This window comes from Podarcis melisellensis (assembly GCF_964234715.1).
Source record: "Podarcis melisellensis genome assembly, chromosome: 5".
NCBI classification, from domain to species: domain Eukaryota; kingdom Metazoa; phylum Chordata; class Lepidosauria; order Squamata; family Lacertidae; genus Podarcis; species Podarcis melisellensis.
The window spans coordinates 91,748,094-91,766,835 of NC_138537.1; the positions used below are offsets into that span (position 1 = coordinate 91,748,094).

The 18,742-nt window shown below is 44.5% G+C and overlaps 2 protein-coding genes across 6 annotated transcripts in view; one reads left to right on the forward strand and one right to left on the reverse strand.

Moving 5' to 3' along the window:
- The window catches only part of MAEA (macrophage erythroblast attacher, E3 ubiquitin ligase), a 75,697-nt gene extending 68,070 nt beyond the window's left edge, over positions 1 to 7,627 (reverse strand). The window contains exon 1 of the mRNA XM_081911822.1: positions 7,623 to 7,627. The gene's annotated coding sequence lies outside the window, so the exon portion shown is untranslated. The remainder of the gene's footprint in view (positions 1 to 7,622) is intronic.
- The window catches only part of CTBP1 (C-terminal binding protein 1), a 57,714-nt gene continuing 46,535 nt past the window's right edge, over positions 7,564 to 18,742 (forward strand). For 2 of the 5 annotated variants that reach the window (XM_081911801.1, XM_081911802.1), the window contains exon 1: positions 7,569 to 7,735. Coding sequence is in view for 2 of the 5 variants with exons in the window: in XM_081911799.1 (XP_081767925.1) it covers positions 7,696 to 7,735 (40 nt within the window). In the remaining 3 variants the exon portion in view is untranslated. Of the gene's footprint in view, positions 7,736 to 18,742 lie in introns of all 5 variants that reach the window. The other 3 variants (XM_081911799.1, XM_081911800.1, XM_081911803.1) reach the window with 3 other exon arrangements.

Sequence of the window (18,742 nt, forward strand, 5' to 3'; positions counted from 1 at the left end):
TTTGAGAGACAGTCTTGCCTGAAAAGCTGTAAAGTTGTATAGCACCCTTTAATTTTTTATTTTATTTTATATACATGCATATTTATGTATAGGGTACATAAGGATAATCCACTGGCTCTTCTTTGCTCTTTGCTAGTTTCTGGATTATACGATACTACACTACACTAGCTAACATGATGCATAATCTATCACATGTTCTCTTTAAGAATCATTTTGCTACAAATCTGCTAAATACGCAACTCTTCAGTGAATTTATGCAGATAATTTTTTGCAGAGCACTTTCTTGTGACTGGGTCTTCTGCTTAATTCATACATATAGCGGTATGACAGCCCCTTTCAACACTGTATATAAACTCTTGTCAGAGCATTGAGCCATTCAGAAATCAAGGAATTCCAAAGGGGCTGCGGAGAGAATCCATTACCGATAATACAAAAGTATTTTCAGTGCTACTGCAGTGTTCTGGCAGATATAGAATCACCTCACCCCGTCAGATTATCTTCCTTGCTTGAAGATTTCACCGACGGAATTAGACAGATTGGACGGAAAGCTCAAAATCGAGGTGTTGGATTTGTCAGGTACTGATGTCAAGCAATACAACCGTTTATTCTCATGTGCCATTTTTAGAGCCTTTTGTTGTTATTTTCGGATTTTTGCATGTTTCTCCAGTCCTCAAAATCATTGGTGGCTAAAAGGGCATAGCCAGGATTTGGGGAGGGGGCAGAACTTCAGATTTCTATTGATTTTTATTGATTTAGGGAGGCAGCTCCTCCCCTTGGCTACGCCCATGGGATGCTATCCATTTTTAACCCCCCCTTTTGTTTTTAAAGAGGACATTTCTAGCCTGATAAAGGAATGGAAACTGTAGAAGAGGCGAGGACTCCGTTTTTGTACAAGGAAGTTGGAAGGTGTGCCCTGATCAGAGGAGTAGTTCATTAAACAAAGCAAAGTAAGAAAGTAAAAGTAAAGGGACCCCTGACCGCTAGGTCCAGTCGTGGACGACTCTGAGGTTGCAGCGCTCATCTTGCTCTATAGGCCAAGGGAGCCGGCATTTGTCTGCAGACAACTTCTGAGTCGTGTGGCCAGCATGACTAAGCCACTTCTGGTGAACCAGAGCAGCGCACGGAAACACCGTTTACCTTCCCGCCGGAGCGGTACCTATTTATATAACTTGCACTTTGACGTGCTTTGGAACTGCTAGTTTGGCAGGAGCTGGGACTGAGCAACAGGAGCTCACCCCGTCGTGGGGCCTTGAACTGCTGACCTTCCAATCGGCAAGCCCTAGGCTCTGTGATTTACATCACAGCGCTACCCTAGTTAGTTAGGCAGATAGCAAAGGGGAAGTTCCTGAAGGGATTCCTGTATGAACCTCCTTTGTGTTAATTGTGTTAAAATAGATGTTTCTTCTTGGTTCTGGATCTCTCCTAGCTCCTTGCAAGGGGGGGGGGGGACACTCTGTTGCAACAGAAAAATAAAGATCTGCCTTGCTTTCACTGCATCCTGCCTCCATTCATCTCTGACCGATCATGGACTTAGGGCAGGGCTTGGCCCATGGGGGTCCTTTAACCAGCCCATGGACCCCTGCCACCCGCTCAGTCAGCTCCCACGCGTCGCGCTAAACCGGCGTGGAGCAGAGGGGGACTGCCTTCTGCGACGCTGGCCGGCTTCCCACTGGGAAGCTCTACACTCCTCCTCCACACCAGAAATAGCATTTGCGCAGTAAAACTAGCAAAGATTTATCACAAGAGTGATAGCCTCTGCTGGAAATGTAAAGAAAAAGAAGGTACTTTTTTCCATATGTGGTGGACTTGTCCCAAGGTGAAAGATTTCTGGGAGAAGATTTATAATGAACTGAAAAAAATGTTGAAATATACATTTATTAAGAAACCAGAGGCCTTTCTTCTTGAAATAACAGGTTTAGAATTTCCCAAGAAAGATGTTAAATTATTTTTGTATGCCACAACGGCGGCTCGAATATTACTTGCTAAAAATTGGAAAACACAAGAACTACCAACAGTGGAAGAATGGCAGATGAAGATGATGGACTTTTCGGAGCTAGCTGACCTGGCTGGAAGAATCCGCGACCAGAAAGAAGAAGAGTTCCAAGATTATTTTTTTTAATCATTCATATGAATTTCTGTACCCACTCTAGTCTCTGCTTCTCAATTTGTATTGTATTATTTTATGTACTGTGGCTTGCCGTTGTTTTATTGATTATAGTTTAGAAATTATTTATTGTAACTGTTGAGTGGATTTCTGTTCAACTTTTATATGTTGATATTATTATTATTTTATACTATCCTAATGATTTTTGAATGTCACTTTTGTGATGTAGGTTGTTTGTTCTAAAGTTATGTTTTATTATCACATGTACTATTGCATTAGATTGTTATAAGATGTACATTTGTTTGTTTGTTCAGCTTGTAAACCAACTTGAGTGTTGTAAGACAGAAAGATGGTAAACAAATTAAAAATGAGGAGGAGGAGGAGGAGGAAGGACAGGGTATAAATTTTAATAACAGCAATGGTAGCAATGATGATGGTGATGATAACCGCAATTGCCAGGGTGTTTAAGGAGCTGGATCTTGAAGTTAGTTAATTCCACTCTGAGGGCGGGGTGGCTCCCCACTCCTCAGTCAGTGAAGAGAACATTGCTTGAATCCATTGATTTGTGATAACTATAATCAAACCTGCCATTCTCTCAACTTAAGTTGGTCTTGGAGAACAGTGATATTTGGATCCCTTCCAATCTACGTAGTTTGTGGCCACAGCAATTTTAATATACTCAACAAATTATTCAGATTAATGATTTTTTGGGTTTTCTTCCTTCAGATTCCTTTGTGCATGAACTGATTTTTAAAAAAAAAAAACCCACACAAAACTCAATTCAGTAGAAAGGTTTGCAAAAGAGACCCTTTCAACAAATTGTGGCCAATTAGGAATTTTGAGGCTGACTGGAATGTAAACAGTATTCTGTTAAATTGAATAGCATAATTAGTCGGTGAATCTTTGGGCACCTCAAGAGTGAAATGGTCTCTGATGGTGAATGACGAAATACATAAGATCCTGGAGTGTGACTTAATGAAGAACCTACGACATCGCCCCATAAACATCTCAACAAACCCAGTTTCGGATATTCTACAAATCAGCATGCTCCTCAGACCTTATCTAGGTAAAGGTAAAGGGACCCCTGACCGTTAGGTCCAGTCGTGGACGACTCTGGGGTTGTGGCGCTCATCTTGCTCTATAGGCCAAGGGAGCCGGCATTTGTCCGCAGACAGCTTCTGGGTCATGTGGCCAACATGACTAAGCTGCTTCTGGCGAACCAGAGCAGCGCACCGAAACGCCGTTTACCCTCCCGCCAGAGCGGTACCTATTTATCTACTTGCACTTTGACGTGCTTTCAAACTGCTAGGTTGGCAGGAGCAGGGACTGAGCAACAGGAGCTCACCCCGTTGTGGGGATTCGAACCACCGACCTTCTAATCGGTAAGCTCTAGGCTCTGTGGTTTATCTAGTCAAGCACAATACCACAAATAGCATACAAGAGAAATCAAAGAGGCTGGTTCGATGGGCAATGTAAGGATGCAAAGAGTGATCTGCTAAGGGCTATTAGAATCTATCGGGGGAAATCTTCCCTATTCGCCATTTATTGTGGCTGTGTGCATGTGTGTGTGCGTGCACATATTAAATAATACCATTTCCCCTTTCAAATAAGAGAATTTTACTCCCTTTTTTCCAGACCTTTAAGGGCAATGCCTACTGCATATTCAAAATGTCTGTTACTTTATGATGACTGAACACTGAGATAAATGACACATTAGAATGCTCCAAAATGGCTCCAATGAAGGATCATGAGAAATATATCTGGTGACAGGCAAAGAAAAGGTTTGGGGATATATGAAGCACTGGCTTTATGGCACTGCATCTAGGTTATAGCTAGCTTTCTGGCTATCAAAACATGAATGGCAGAACGAAAATAGCCATTCAGGGAGCGAACCTGTCACAGTTTAAGCCCTTGTAACTCTAATTTTATCAGTGTAGTCCTACACATTTTTCTGGGAACAAATGCCCTGAACTCAATGGAACTTACTCCTGAGTAGACATGTCTAAACTTGGTCTACAAGTTATGCTGTATAGGATTGCACCTTAATAATGTTTAACTCAATGTGGATCATTAATTTGCAACAGTGTAACTTAATGCAGTGGCGTAGCGTGGGTTATCAGCACCCGGGGCAAGGCAAGTAATTTGCGCCCCCTAACCCATGGATTTGCGCCCCCTAACCCGTGGATTTCCCTAACCCCCAGATGTTGCGCCCGGTGCGGCCGGACCCCCCTGCACCCCCCACGCTACGCCACTGACTTAATGCAGAGACAGTGGAAGACAGGAGTGCCTGGCGTGCTCTGGTCCAGGGGGTCACAAAGAGTCAGACACGACTAAATGACTAAACAACAACAAATTTAATGCAGGATTGTTTCTTTCCTATAGTACAGTGGTACCTCCGGTTCATACGTTTCAGGTTACATACGCTTCAGGTTACAGACTCCGCTAACCCAGAAATATTACCTCGGGTTAAGAACTTTGCATCAGGATGAGAACAGAAATTGTGCAGCAGCGGCACAGTGGCAGCAGGAAGCCCCATTAGCTAAAGTGGTGCTTCAGGTTAAGAACAGTTTCAGGTAAAGAACAGACCTCCAGAACAAATTAAGTTCTTAACCCGAAGTACCACTGTAGTGATAAACCTTTTAAACTAAAGGTTGTCTCTATAATAGGAAGTATAATCTATTCCTATTTGCAATGGCCTGACTAGTGGTAGATCAAAGGAGACCTGAATCCCTTAGTCAATTAAAAAAATAAAAAATAATTAGATGATCCCCTATTCATTATTATTCCCAAAATTTGTAATACTATGTGTTCTGGAGAGTATTGTGAAATCTGGTGATTGATATTGCTGGAACTCTTTTTGCCCTAACACAAATTTATTGACATAATTAAAAAAAAAAAAAACCTGCCTCTTCCTGGCTATCTAACAAAAACTGCTTTCTCAAGCTTTTGTTTTGCATAACAGCAAATGAGAGGCACTTTGGAGGGTGTGAGTGTGTGGGTTTGTGGGTGTGTACAGAGTCAGGTTTTATTGATGAATAGCAAAAAAAATACACGTTTTGATTTCCTTTATTGCTGTCTCCTGATTGAAACTGAAAGCAATACAAAGGTATTTTAAAGCTGTTGACTTGACTGATCCTGCTCCGATACTCGTGCAACAAATGTGAGAAGCTTCCTGAAAGCATCAGATTAGAAATCAATGGCTACATCTCCAGTCAGGTAAATTATTAGGCCTTGAAGTGCACAGCCATTCTGAGAGTTAATTGTATTCTTCTATAGTATAGTGTGTACTGCATTATGCGTCAGCTGACCCAGCCAGGCAGCGGAGCTGAACTGAATACTTTGTTTGACATCCACCTCCTCAGCTTTTCTCATAAAGCCCATACAATCTAATTGGAGGCAGTTTTGCTTTTCTTAATATATATATATTTACATACTTTTTACATACATAACTGATGCTCTAGGGAACACAAAAGGTCTCCTGATTAGAGTTGTCTTGCAGTCCTCTTACTAGTTGTCCTAGAACAAAAGCAATCTCTTACTTAGAACATTGTAGTTGCCTTAATAATAAATGAAAAGAAATGACTGCACTTTTAGCAGAAAATATAATTAAAATCTAGTAGGGTGATTTGAGCAAAGGGCTTCCCCCCCCCCTTTTTAATTTGGAGCTGGTAAGACTGATACATTTTTATGTGTAGACCTTGCCAAAGCACTTTTTATATTTCTCAAATTTATCTCTTTCCCTTAAATGACCTATAAGTGGTTCCTTAGGAATGTGGAAAGGAGTTTGCTTCTCTCTTAGAAATTTCTCTTACCGGATGCCAACTTTGTGGCATTGTCTAGTATTTGGCTTTTTGGTGCATTCATACGATTGCACTGAGATAATTTATTACGGTCGGAGACCAGCTTATAAAACACACTTGGGGGTACAGTCACAGGAGAAAAATAGACAATTAAAACAATGTACAACAATAAATTTAAAAACAATGTACAACAATAAACTATCCCATGGAGTTGACCCAGAGTCACCCATGGAACCGAGTTTGGGGATTTTCATGACGGGCTATTTTGAGTTGGGAGATGGTCTGCGCCTACAGATCTGTACACAGAATCTGGCGACCATCCAGGTCATCTTCTGATCTTTGCCTGACCGGAAGAGGTCAAATTTTTGCTTTTGCGGGAGGTCGGCGAGCCTCACCAGTAGGGGATCAATCATCTTACTACGTGCCTCTTCATAAAAGGGACATCTAAAGAACAAGTGTTCTGGGCTTCCTATCTCTCCCAATGGACAGGTGCAAAGTCTCTGAGCATATGGTACTTATAGGTGGTCCACGTTTCACAAGCACACAGCAAGGCCGGTAGTACAATAGCTTTGTAAACAAGCATTTCGGTTTCCCTGCTGCGAATGCCCCGGTCCTCACCCTGCGCTTCAATCGTTGCACTCGCAATTTCGGCATCAATGTCGGCCCTTGTGGGAAGATAACTGCCCTGGTTGTTGTTGTTTAGTCGTATCTGACTTCATGACCCCCTGGACCAGAGCACGCCAGGCACTTCTGTCTTCCACTGCCTCCCACAGTTTGGTCAAACTCATGTTGGTAGCTTCGAGAATACTGTCCAACCATCTCGTCCTCTGTCGTCCCCTTCTCCTTGTGCCCTCCATCTTTCCCAACATCAGGGTCTTTTCAGGGAGTATCTCTTCGCATGAGGTGGCCAAAGTATTGGAGCCTCAGCTTCAGGGTCTGTCCTTCCAGTGAGCACTCAGGGCTGATTTCCTTCAGAATGGGTTTGATCTTCTTGCAGTCCATGGGACTCTCAAGAGTCTCCTCCAACACCATAATTTAAACGCATCAATTCTTCGGCGATCAGACTTCCATACATCACTACTGGGAAAACCATAGCTTTAACTACACGGACCTTTGTTGGCAAGCTGATGGGCTTTATGTGTGTTTATGTACGGAATGATATGTTTTTTTTTCTGTAGATGTGTGCTTTTTCGTTTTTGTTTAGTTTAGTTTAGTTTCCTTTGTTGTTTTTTCCCCCTTTTCTTTTCTGGGTTTTTTTTTGTATGTTCCGGGGTTTTTTTTGGTATAGTATTATTTTGGATTCAATGTTTGTAATTTTTGTTATGATTCTGCACTGAAAATAAAAAAATTCAAAAAAACACACAAAAAACTACACGGACCTTTGTTGGCAAGCTGATGTCTCTGCTTTTTAAGATGCTGAACTGCCCTGATAGGAGAAGTGTATGCGTGTGACTGCGCCCGCGGCGAGCCTCTTGCGCTTGCCAACGGGACGCTTGGGGTCGAAGAGCGCCTCCCCTGCGCGCGCTCCCCTGCGCGCGCTCCCGCCTTCCCGCGCTCCCTCCCGCCCCTTCTGCTTTCCGGGGACTTTGGCGAGGCAGGAACCAGAAGACCAACGCCTGCCTGGAGCTCCTCCCGCGCCGCCGCCGCCGCCGCCTCCTCCTCCTCCCGGCCTCCGTTCTTGGCGAAGCGTCTGGGCCGCTTGGCGAGCGGGGAGAGCGACGGCGCCGCCATATGCGCCGCACTGCGCCCCAGACGCCGCCGGAGGAGCCGTGCCCCTGACAGCGCGGTTCAATGGGCAGCTCCCACCTCCTCAACAAGGGCTTGCCGCTCGGTAAGGACCCGCCCGGCCAGGCCCGGCCTTGCCTTTGCCCTGCCTTGCTTGCCCGGCCTGCCTGGGTCGTGGCGCGGCCGGCGCGCGCTTGGAGAGGCCGGCGAGGCTCCCTCTTGCCTTCCCTTCCCTTCCCCCCCTCGCTGCCGCCGCGCGCGCGCCCGCCGCCCGCCGGGCTTTGTGCTGCGCGGCATTGTGCGTCTCGGGGCGCCTTTCGGAGGCGCCAGCCAGGCCCCCCTGCGCCTCTCCGCCGGGCGCGCGCCGGCGCGCAAAAGGGGGGACTTGGAGAGGCTCCAGCGCGCGCGCGCGGGGCTGGTCTGCGCGGTAAGAGGGGGAGGCGGCGAGGAGGGGCGGGTGGGGAGGCGGCCCTGGCTTCCCCCAGGGCGGGCGAGGGGGTCGGGGCCGCGGCTGGAGCGGGAGAACAAGGCCCACCCGCCGCCTTGCCCGGCCAGGCTGCTTCTCCGCGCGCGCAGAGGTTGCCAGGCGCGGCGGGGAGGAGGAAGGAAGGAAGTTGAGCGGGGACGCCGTGTCCCTGTTATTACAGCCTCACGGACGGGAAAGGGTGGTTCAAGGCCTTTGGGGTGGCCTTCTGGAGTGGGTGGGCGGGCGGGCGGCCCCGCGTGTGCGTGTGTATGCGTGGACCCGCGTGCAGCCGGCGGGCTTCTGGTCCGCCGACGTTCCGGAGGATGCGTTTGTTGTGAAAGGGCCGCGATGGCAACCTGCGCCAGTGGCGTAGCGTGGGTTGTCAGCACGCGGGGCAAGGCAAGTAATTTGCGCCCCCTAACCCGTGGATTTGCGCCCCCTAACCCATGGATTTGCGCCCCCTAACCCGTGGATTTGCGCCCCCTAACCCGTGGATTTGCGCCCCCTAACCCATGGATTTGCGCCCCCTAAACCGTGGATTTGTGCCCCCTAACCCCCAGATGTTGCGCCCGGTGCGACCGGCCCCCCCTGCACCCCCAAGCTACGCCACTGACCTGCGCCCCCAAGCCCCACTGGCTGGGCTGGCCTCCATCTCTGCTGGGATGCTCCGCTCTTCCTAACCCTGCAGCTAGGATGAGATCTTGACACCGCATGGATGGAAAGGGGCTGTAGAATGGAAAGGGGTACCATTCCCGACTCGTAACTCTTTGTAATAGATGGCATGCTGTAAAAAGGCAACGAGGGGCTGGCGCTGCCCTTTTGGTTAGGGAACAAGGCAGGAACCGTGCTTTGAAAATAGGGTTTTGTGAGATACTTTTGCCAGAAAGACATTTGCTTTCCTGCCGAGATGGAGAAACTGCAAGCAAATCAATCCCCGTTTAGTTAGTTTTCAAAAATGAAGCATGATGAATCGGGTGGAGGGGTGTTGTTGTTGCGTGCCGCCGTCCCCTTCTGTTTTTTGCAATGAAGCAAAAGAAATTTGGTGATGGTGTTTTTGGCTGCTTATGATATGATTCATGCACCTTATACTCAGCAGGGCCTGTGTTCTGTGATATTATCGAGTTCAGCCTCTTCGCAAAGCGAAGGAACAGAAAGAGCCACGCTGCTTTAAACAAATAATTCGCAGCAGTTTGGAAGGATCTCCTAGCATGGCATACTTTCAGGCTGTTCAGTAAATAACAGTTGAGGAACTCCTCCAGCTGACAAGAGAGTGCTTGTCTAATTCTCATCTGATTAAGTGGTGTATCTGCACTGTTACACCGCTAACAGAGCACAAGGCTAATATTAGCAACACAGTCGGCATAGCTGCTTTAAAAATACTGCTCTCTATAAACAATTCTGATCAATCGCTGCAATGAACATATTTTATACTATTTGTGTGTTAACAAGCTTTGTTATTTATTAGATAAACTGGACAGATTTATCTACTACCTTTTTTGCACATTAGCAGCTTCCTATATCAAATAATGCGCTTTTGTTTATTTATGTTCTAATAGAGAAAGTAATCTTCATGCAGTGATTTAAAATTCAGACTTTGCCCTAGCACTCGTTTTATTTTATAAAATGTAGACACTTGTTATATTAGGTTGGGTTATTATTGATTAAACATAGGCCAGTATCTCCACAGAAACATCTGATCTGACGCTTTTGCAGTTATATACAGCTTCATTTTAAAAGCAAGTTTCAAGAACTGCTTTTTTAAAAAAAAATTACATATGGCATAGTTATAAATGCATAACACAACAGAATCAAGCTGCTTTTTATAAATTCTTGCTCCAAGAATATTATTTTTTTAAAAATTACTATTGAAATGCAGATTCTGATCTTTTTAAAGGAGATATGTCATAATTGCTCATTTTTACATGAAATATGGTGTCTAGGATTAAAATTATTAATATGCAGATGCCATGGGTAAACTACTAATGGTTTTCGTGTTGCAACCAATTTGTCACATTCACAAGAAGAAAATCTGTCTTCATTTATGTTTAAGCAGATCGCCCCAAGAATACCTTAGGAAAGGATTCCATATATCTTACTATTTATTGGGTAGTTGTTACCTAAATACTCAACGTTCCCATTTATTTTGTAACTTATAAGAACAAGTTAATAGTTTCATATTTTAATTGGTGCATTAAATTACAAAAGGAAATCCCCTATTCACTACAGTAAAATGGCCTGGAAACATAAAATATGAATGCTAGAACAACTCATTGCTTTATCCAGGATTGTATTAGCCGATGAAGTTGTCAAGAACGATCCAGATGTTAAAGGATGACAAAGCATCTTGTATAAGGTAGCACTAAAAAAGGAGAAGGAAATAAATGCAGAAAGGGAAAGAAATATAGTTTGGTATAATAAAGGAAATCTAAATCAATGCAATGAAAAGCATTCGAAGAAGGGTGACTCCACTATTATTATTTTTTAGAACAGGCCCACATTTTCTTTACAGCTAAGGTCGGTTCTTCTAACTAGTCAAATATTTTGATGATGTGCAGAGCACGAAAATCTTGGTTTCTGGAGGTTATGTTCAGCCACCCTTTTACACAACCAGCTTGATGTAGTCTGCCTCTAGAATTAAACTGGCATATCTATTATAGCCGAAAGAAATTGTTGAACATCGTTAGAATTGGTTTCAAACCTTTACCACTGATCAGAAGATAACCCACATCCTTTTTAGTTGCTGAATTGGCTGAAGTTGGATGCACCCCACCCCCGAGACTGAATCAATCTTAAGAATGACTTTCACTGCCTTGATGTAAGGATTCTAGACATTGTGCAGGGTTTTGAAACTCTCTAGCATAACCATGGATCTGGAAAGGCGGGCTGAATTTCTAAAGCAAACCAGATTGGGAGTAGAGTAGCTCTTGCATCAAATATATTAACTAAAATTTCATTTGCAAGATTACCATTCCTACTTTAAATGCATGCTCTTGTCCTAATGCAGAAAACGAATTATTTGACCACATAATAAGTAGGACACTGGTGGTTTTCAGACTCTGCTCCTTAGAAGCTTATCAAGGGTTCTAAATTGGCAATGGCAGACAAGTTGCTCAAAAGAGAGCTTTTCCGTCATTACCAATATTCTTTGCAATGTGCAGTCATGTGGGGGCAGTGGGGTTAGGAGCAGAACACCCTCTCAGTTGTGTTGAAAAGGCTCCTGGAAAATACTTCAGAATCTTTACAAGCAGGGATTCTGTGGGGTTACTCAGCAGAAGAATTACTGTGCAAAGATTTACTGTATTTTTTGCTCTATAAGACTCACTTTTCCCCTCCCAAAAAGTAAGGGGAAATGTGTGTGCATCTTATGGAGCGAATACAGGCTGTGCAGCTATCCCAGAAGCCAGAACAGCAAGAGGGATCGCTGTGCACCGATCCTTCTTGCTGTTCTGGCTTCTGAGATTCAGAATATTATCTTTTCTTGTTTTCCTCCTCCAAAAACTAGGTGCGTCTTATAGAGCGAAAAATACGGTACTTGGTCATTTGAGTTTTGAAAGCCATTTATGCAGGGCGTGAATGTTTTTTCTAGCAAGACCTAGAACAATATTGTCCCAAGTCAAGGTCAGTAGATCCATAGTGGACTGCCATGAAAATCTATGCAAAACAGACTTTTGATTGGAATTTGGATTTTCAGTGGGACTGGACTGGTTTTCAAAAGAGCTGGCCAACCCAGCTGAATTGTAAATTTCCAACAACAATAACAAAAACCGAATTTCCCAAGGGGCAAGGTGAACTGTGCAACTTCCAAAAGGAAATGATTATTTTGGAATCTTACTATTCCTGTGGAATTTCTGGAGAAATCTGCATTCGAAATCCGGAGTGGAGACTACATTTCCACAGAACTCATGGATCATTTTCTGCTCTTCTCTTTTTTGCCAGACACTCCCAGCTGTGGCTGCAGTTAGAGAGCTCCAAAAATCAGCAGCAGGTCTGAATAGCTTGAGTCGGGACAGATAATGAATAATAGTCCATTTTTAAAAACTGCATTTTTGCGCTGATGGTCAGTTGCGCACTAGGGACTTGTAAGTCAAGGGTGATAACGTTTGGGCTTTTATTTCACGGTCCAGAACACTGATGTGGTGATGCGCTTGGCCACTAGGCTTGCAGCATTTCAAGATTGTAAAATCCTGCAGTAGTTGGCAGCGGAAGGAGCACCGCAGTCAAAACCAAGAGCTTCTTAAAACCTCCTGTGCCCGGCCAACATTTGTTTAACGAAAATGTAGTAAAGCGTTACCCATGCAGGTTGCAGCAGAGTCTAGAGCAGGAGGAGAACATGAAAATCCAAAGTTGGAACAATAACTGTAGTCAGTTGATTCTATATTGCAGAACAAGGTCATTTGCATTTGGGACGGCTTCCAGCTGAACATGAGAAACGAGTCTCTGATAAATCCTCATAAGCCTTATGGGGAAAATGTCTTTAAAATGTTAACATAATAAAAGTACTAAGAATTATTCCCATTCCTTCTCCTGTTTTGGGATGGAAGAAGTGGATGAATGCCTTACAGTCGTACCTCGGGTTAAGTACTTAATTCGTTCCGGAGGTCCGTACTTAACCTGAAACTGTTCTTAACCTGAAGCACCACTTTAGCTAATGAAGCGCTATTTCTGGGTTAGTGGAGTCTGTAACCTGAAGCGAATGTAACCTGAAGCGTATGTAACCCGAGGTACCACTGTACTTACTTGGCCAAACCTTTTATTAAGCATTACAAATACAGGCCATCATAAAACAGCCATATATACAATTTTAAAATATATATAAATAAACAGCCACGTAAAAATATGTAACAACAAGGATATTCATTGGAGTGGAGGATGAAAACCAACTTTTGAATATGTGCTTTATTGTGGAGTCATAATCTTGTTTTAAAAATGTTTAGGAAAATGAATCGAAGGCCTGGATCTAGATTTTAAAAGCATTTCTTTTACCTTGGCATTTTATAAAAAAGATACCTTGTATTGGATATGAACTTTTGTATATCTTTGGATAAGTACTAATTTAAAAAATGGCATTTAAAATAAAAGGGAAGTGGGCATGATAGAGGTCTATACAGTTATGCATGGTTGGGAAGAAATTGGCGGATAATACCAGAACCTGGGGTCATCAAAACACATCGATTGACCGCAGTTTCATAAAAAAGGAACAACTTTTTCCAATGTTTCCAAATTCTGGAAATATTTGCTATAGGATGTGGTGATGTCAATTAGCTTAGATAACTTTTAACTGGGCAACTGGGCAAGTCCAGCTGCAGTGTGCAGTTCAATTGCTGAAGAACAACAGTCGGACAGGACTTTTGCCCTTTTTCAGGTTCCTGAACGCATCTGGTTGGGCCACCGTGGGAAAGAGGAAGCTGGACTGGATAGACCTTTTGGCTCCAGCAGGGTTTTCCCCTACGTTCATGGCATGCGATGTGACGTGGGGTTGGGAGAGGCCTGCCATTCAAAGGAGGAAAGTATCCATTCCACTTGGCACAGCACAAACTAAGTAGTTCGCTTTGACTACTGCAATGTGCTCTATGTGGGGCTACCTTTGAAGGTGACTCGGAAACTGCAATTAATCCAAAATGCGGCAGCTAGACTGGTGACTGGGAGTTGCCGCCGAGACCATATAATACTGGTCCTGAAAGATCTGCATTGGCTCCCAGTACATTTCCGAGCAGAATTCAAAGTGTTGGTCCTGACCTTTAAAGCCCTAAACGGCCTCAGTCCTGTATGCCTGAAGGAGCATCTCCACCCCCATCGTCCAGCCCAGACACTGAGGTCCAGCTCTGAGGGTCTTCTGGCGCTTCCCTCGCTGCGAGAAGTGAGGTTACAGGGAACCAGACAGAGGGCCTTCTCGGTAATGGCACCCGCCCTGTGGAATGCCCTCCCAGCAGATGTCAAGGCGATAAACAACTATTTTAATGTCTGACGCTGTATTGTTTTTAATATTCGGTTGGAAGCCGCCCAGAGTGGCTGGGGAAACCCAGCCAGATGGGCAGGGTATAAATAATAAATTATGATGATGATGATGATTATTATTAACCTTGAACATGTCTGAAGTAGCACTCTGGGTCCTGTAAAAAAAATGCAGCGTCCTTCAACAATTATGGCTAGTACAGTTGTACCTCTGGTTACGAACTTAATTCGTTCCGGAGGTCCGTTCTTAAGCTGAAACTGTTCTTACACTGAGGTTCGCTTTTGCTAATGGGGTCCGGCGCACAATTTCCGTTCGCATCCTGGGACAAAGTTCGCAACCAGGAGCAGCTACTTCCAGGTTAGCGGAGCTCGTAACCTGAAGCGTTTGTAACCAGAAGCGTCCGTAACCAGAGGTACCACTGTATTGCAGTGCTTGGATTCCCAACTGGGATGTGCGAATGTACTGCCATCTGATAGGACAGAGATGAATTCACAGCCTGCCAGTAATTTCAGCACCTGATTTCTGCAGGTGGTGTGGCCATTGGTGATGCATGCAACCACAAATGCCCCTTCATTCATTCCCTAACCCACGCAACATGTTTTGCTCTCTTTTCAGAGTTCACTGGCATTGAACCTCAACAGATTTCCAGGTAGCATGTGCGCCGTGCCATATTCTTTTCATCAGTATTTTAGCTAAGGAGAGAGAGGAAGGCTGAGTGGGTTATGTCCGAGAAAAAGAAACCTACCTGCATAGCAGTCTTTTTTATACATCATTAGTTTCCTCTCTCTTAAGATGGAGGGATACACGGGGAATGCCAGATTTCGGGGGCACAGTGCTGGGATAAAACTGCCACAAGAATAAGTATTTTCCCTATCCAGATTGGCCTCTGTCTGTGGGGAAAATGGTGCCTACGGCAGCATCAGCTTGCAGTGCAATGTGCTGTGACTCATTTTTCGAGCAGCTGATGGAGAGCAGTCTGCAGCAGCGTTGCTGCTGGTCCATATCCAATGGAGCAGCTGGCACAGAGAGAAGGCAACAGTACTGCATCTGTCCTATGTGCTCAGAGCAGCTGCCTTGGATTGAAGAATGCAACATGTTGGCCTGCATGAATTCTGATATCAGTTTTTGAGTTCCCAAACCAGACAGCTTGCCTGCTTTGTCATATAGACGTTTTGTCAGGACTGTAACCTTAGCCCAGGGGTCGGCAACGTTTTTGGGGCATGGGCCGGTTTGCGATCCTGCAGACGTCATGGTGGGCCGGTCTGCGTGTGTGTGCGCACTCATGCATGCACGCATGCACAGTAGCCATTTCCAGCACTCCTGGGGCAGAGGAGGCAGGCGCAGCTTCCCATTGGCTGGAGGAGCTTCCTGCAGCCAATGGGAAGCCGCCCAGCTTCGCGGAAGGCGGTCCTGGCTCTGCTTTGCGCCGGTTTTTTGCGCGGCACACGGGAACCGACCGAGCGGGCGGCAGGGGTCCATGGGCCTTAGGTTGCCTATGCCTGCCTTAGCCGAAGCAACATGGTTTAGCACTGATAAAAAGCCTGTCTTCGGATTATTCTGACATTAAAAATATAATAATTAAATTAACAGAGATTAAATGTGTTATCTTCGGCTTAATGTTGTACATGTGTGCCATTATTACCAATTCCCTTCATTCATTTAATCTACTTTGCAAATAACTTTAATGTTTGCTGCTGCACATCTCTTCTCATATCATTGCCTTTCCTGTTTATAAGATGAGATAAATAATTGGATTTGCTGGTATAAATTTTATGTGTGTTTTTATGCATATTCTGGAGGAATATTCAAACTGGTACAAATGGAGGTGGTGCCAGCTGGTCACTAGATCTGGAGTTGATGATTGCTGCTGCTTTTTGATGGTGGTAGTTTTATCTGCGCGATTTGGTTTTTAGTGCTTTAAAACCAAGAAAGTTAGTTGAATGCAGCCCAATGTATTTTCTTAGGGGAAGAGAACATTTGAGAATTCCAGAGGGGAAAGCTTAACGATAATGGGTTCATTGTACTGTTTGTGTAGGAAATAACTAATTCAGGACGAGGCTGTTTGGGAGTGCAGTAGATAATCTTCTTGATTCTCCAGTGTACTGTAAAGTTTCTGAAACATTCTCAATGGGATTAGATTCACCTCAGCATTTTCAAAGGATCACGTATTAGTTTCCAGTAGCTTAACCTTTCTGCTGTTTTGTCTGTTCTGACCAAGATGAAACTTTTTTTTATTTAAAAAAAAACCTGTTTTCTTTGTAAACAAAGGAAAACATCTCTCCTGTGAAAGTGGAAAGATGAGAACTTGGCTATATATCCACACATGCCTTCATTCATTCATTCATTCATTCCGATAGTATAGCACTTTCCTGCCAAGTCTTCACCTACATTTCTGCAAGGCTATTCCATCCAGGAACATTTTCCTTGTTCTAAGCATCCCCTGAGAGTGAGATTGACTAGATCAAAAGCTTGTATATGGTCTAGTCCGGTAATGGCCAAACTTGGCCCTCCAGCTGTTTTGGGACTATAGTTCCCATCATCCTAGACCACTGGTCCTATGGGAGTTGTAGTCCCAAAACAGCTGGAGGGCCAACTTTGGCCATCACTAGTCTAGTCAACTTTGCACTCTACTTAGTACTTATTGTTGTTGTTGTTTAGTCGTTTAGTCCTGTCCGATTCTTTGTGACCCCATGGACCAGAGCACGCCAGGCACTCCTGTCTTCCACTGCCTTCTGCAGTTTGGTCAAACTCATGCTGGTAGCTTCAAGAACACTATCCAACCATCTCATCCTCTGTCGTCCCCTTCTCCTTGTGCCCTCCATTTTTTCCCTCTGTTTCTTTGCATTGCTCGTTTAAGAAGGCCTTCTTGTCTCCTTGCTATTTTTGGGAAATCTGCATTCAATTTCCTGTATCTTTCGCTATCTCCCTCGCATTTTGCTTGCCTTCTCTCCTCCGCTATTTGTAAGGCCTCGTTGGACAGCCACTTTGCTTTCTTGCATTTCCTTTTCATTGGGATGGTTTTCGTTGTTGCCTCCTGTACAATGTTACGAGCCTCCATCCATAGTTCTTCAGGCACTCTGTCCACCAAATCTAAATCCTTAAACCTGTTCCTCACTTCCACTGTGTATTCATAAGGGATTTGACTTAGATTATATCTTACCGGCCCAGTGGTTTTTCCTACTTTCTTCAGTTTAAGCTTGAATTTTGCTATAAGAAGCTGATGATCTGAGCCACAGTCAGCTCCAGGTCTTGTTTTTGCTGACTGTATAGAGCGTCTCCATCTTTGGCTGCAGAGAATATAATCAATCTGATTTTGATGCTGCCCATCTGGTGATGTCCATGTGTAGAGTTGTCTCTTGTATTGTTGGAGAAGCGTGTTTGTGATGACCAGCTTGTTCTCTTGACAGAACTCTATTAGCCTTTGCCCTGCTTCGTTTTGATCTCCAAGGCCAAACTTGCCAGTTGTTCCTTTTATCTCTTGATTCCCTACTTTAGCATTCCAATCCCCTATAATGAGAAGAACATCCTTCTTTGGTGTCACTTCTATAAGGTGTTGTAAGTCTTCATAGAATTGGTCAATTTCAGTTTCTTCAGCACCAGTGGTTGGTGCATAAACTTGGATTACTGTGATGTTAAAAGGTCTGCCTTAGATTTGTATCGAGATCATTCTATCATTTTTGAGATTGCATCCCAGTCTCAATCTTAGTACTTATAACGAACTGCAATGGGATGTTAAGACAGGAACAGCCTCTTTCCGACAGACGGTGGTATCCATCTGTCTCAAGAGACAATGGAGGGCGTGTGCCTTCAGGGATTGAGAGTTGCAGGACCTGCTGTGGCCGTAGGGCCAACACAAGGGAGACCTGTTTTGTTGCAGTGGGGCAGATGAAGGGTGTGCTGGTGCAGGTGGACTATGGCTTTTCTTCTGCGCTCCTCCTAGTGGTCATTTCTCCTCTGCTTACTGCTGCGGATACACAACCTGACGTGAGGGAGGCACCAATTTTCTGCATAATGTCTCCATGGTTGTTAAGCTAAATTGGAGCATTAAGGAGGAATTTATGCCTGTTGCATCGGTCCTGTATTCCACCCCCTTGTTCTGCCCGGACACTGAGGTCCAGCGCTGAGGGCCTTCTGCTGGTTCCCTCATTGTGAGAAGTGAAGTTACAGAGAAGCAGGCAGAGGGCCTTCTCGGTAGTGGCACCCACCCTGTGGAACGCCCTCTGGTGAGATGTCAAAGATGTCAAAAATAAATAACTAGCTGACTTTCAGAAGACATCTGAAGGCAGCCCTCTATCAGGAAGCTTTTAATGTGTGATGTTTTACTGTGGTTTTATAATTTGTCACTGGGGCAACCCAATCACTTGGGTGCCCTATAAATTATCGTTATTATTTATGGATGGAATAATAATAATAATACAGTCATACCTCGGGTTACAGACGCTTCAGGTTGTGTTTTTTTCGGGTTGTGGACCGCCGAAACCCAGAAATACTGGAACGGGTTACTTCCGGGTTTCGGCGGTCGTGCATGCGCAGAAGTGCTAAATTGCGCTATGCATAGAAGCGACGAATTGCAACGTGCGCAGACGTGTCGCTGCAGGTTGAGGACGCTGCAGGTTGCGAATGTGCATCCCGCATGGATCACATTTGCAACCCAAGCATCCACTTTAATGATAATAATAGTTTTTATTATTAAT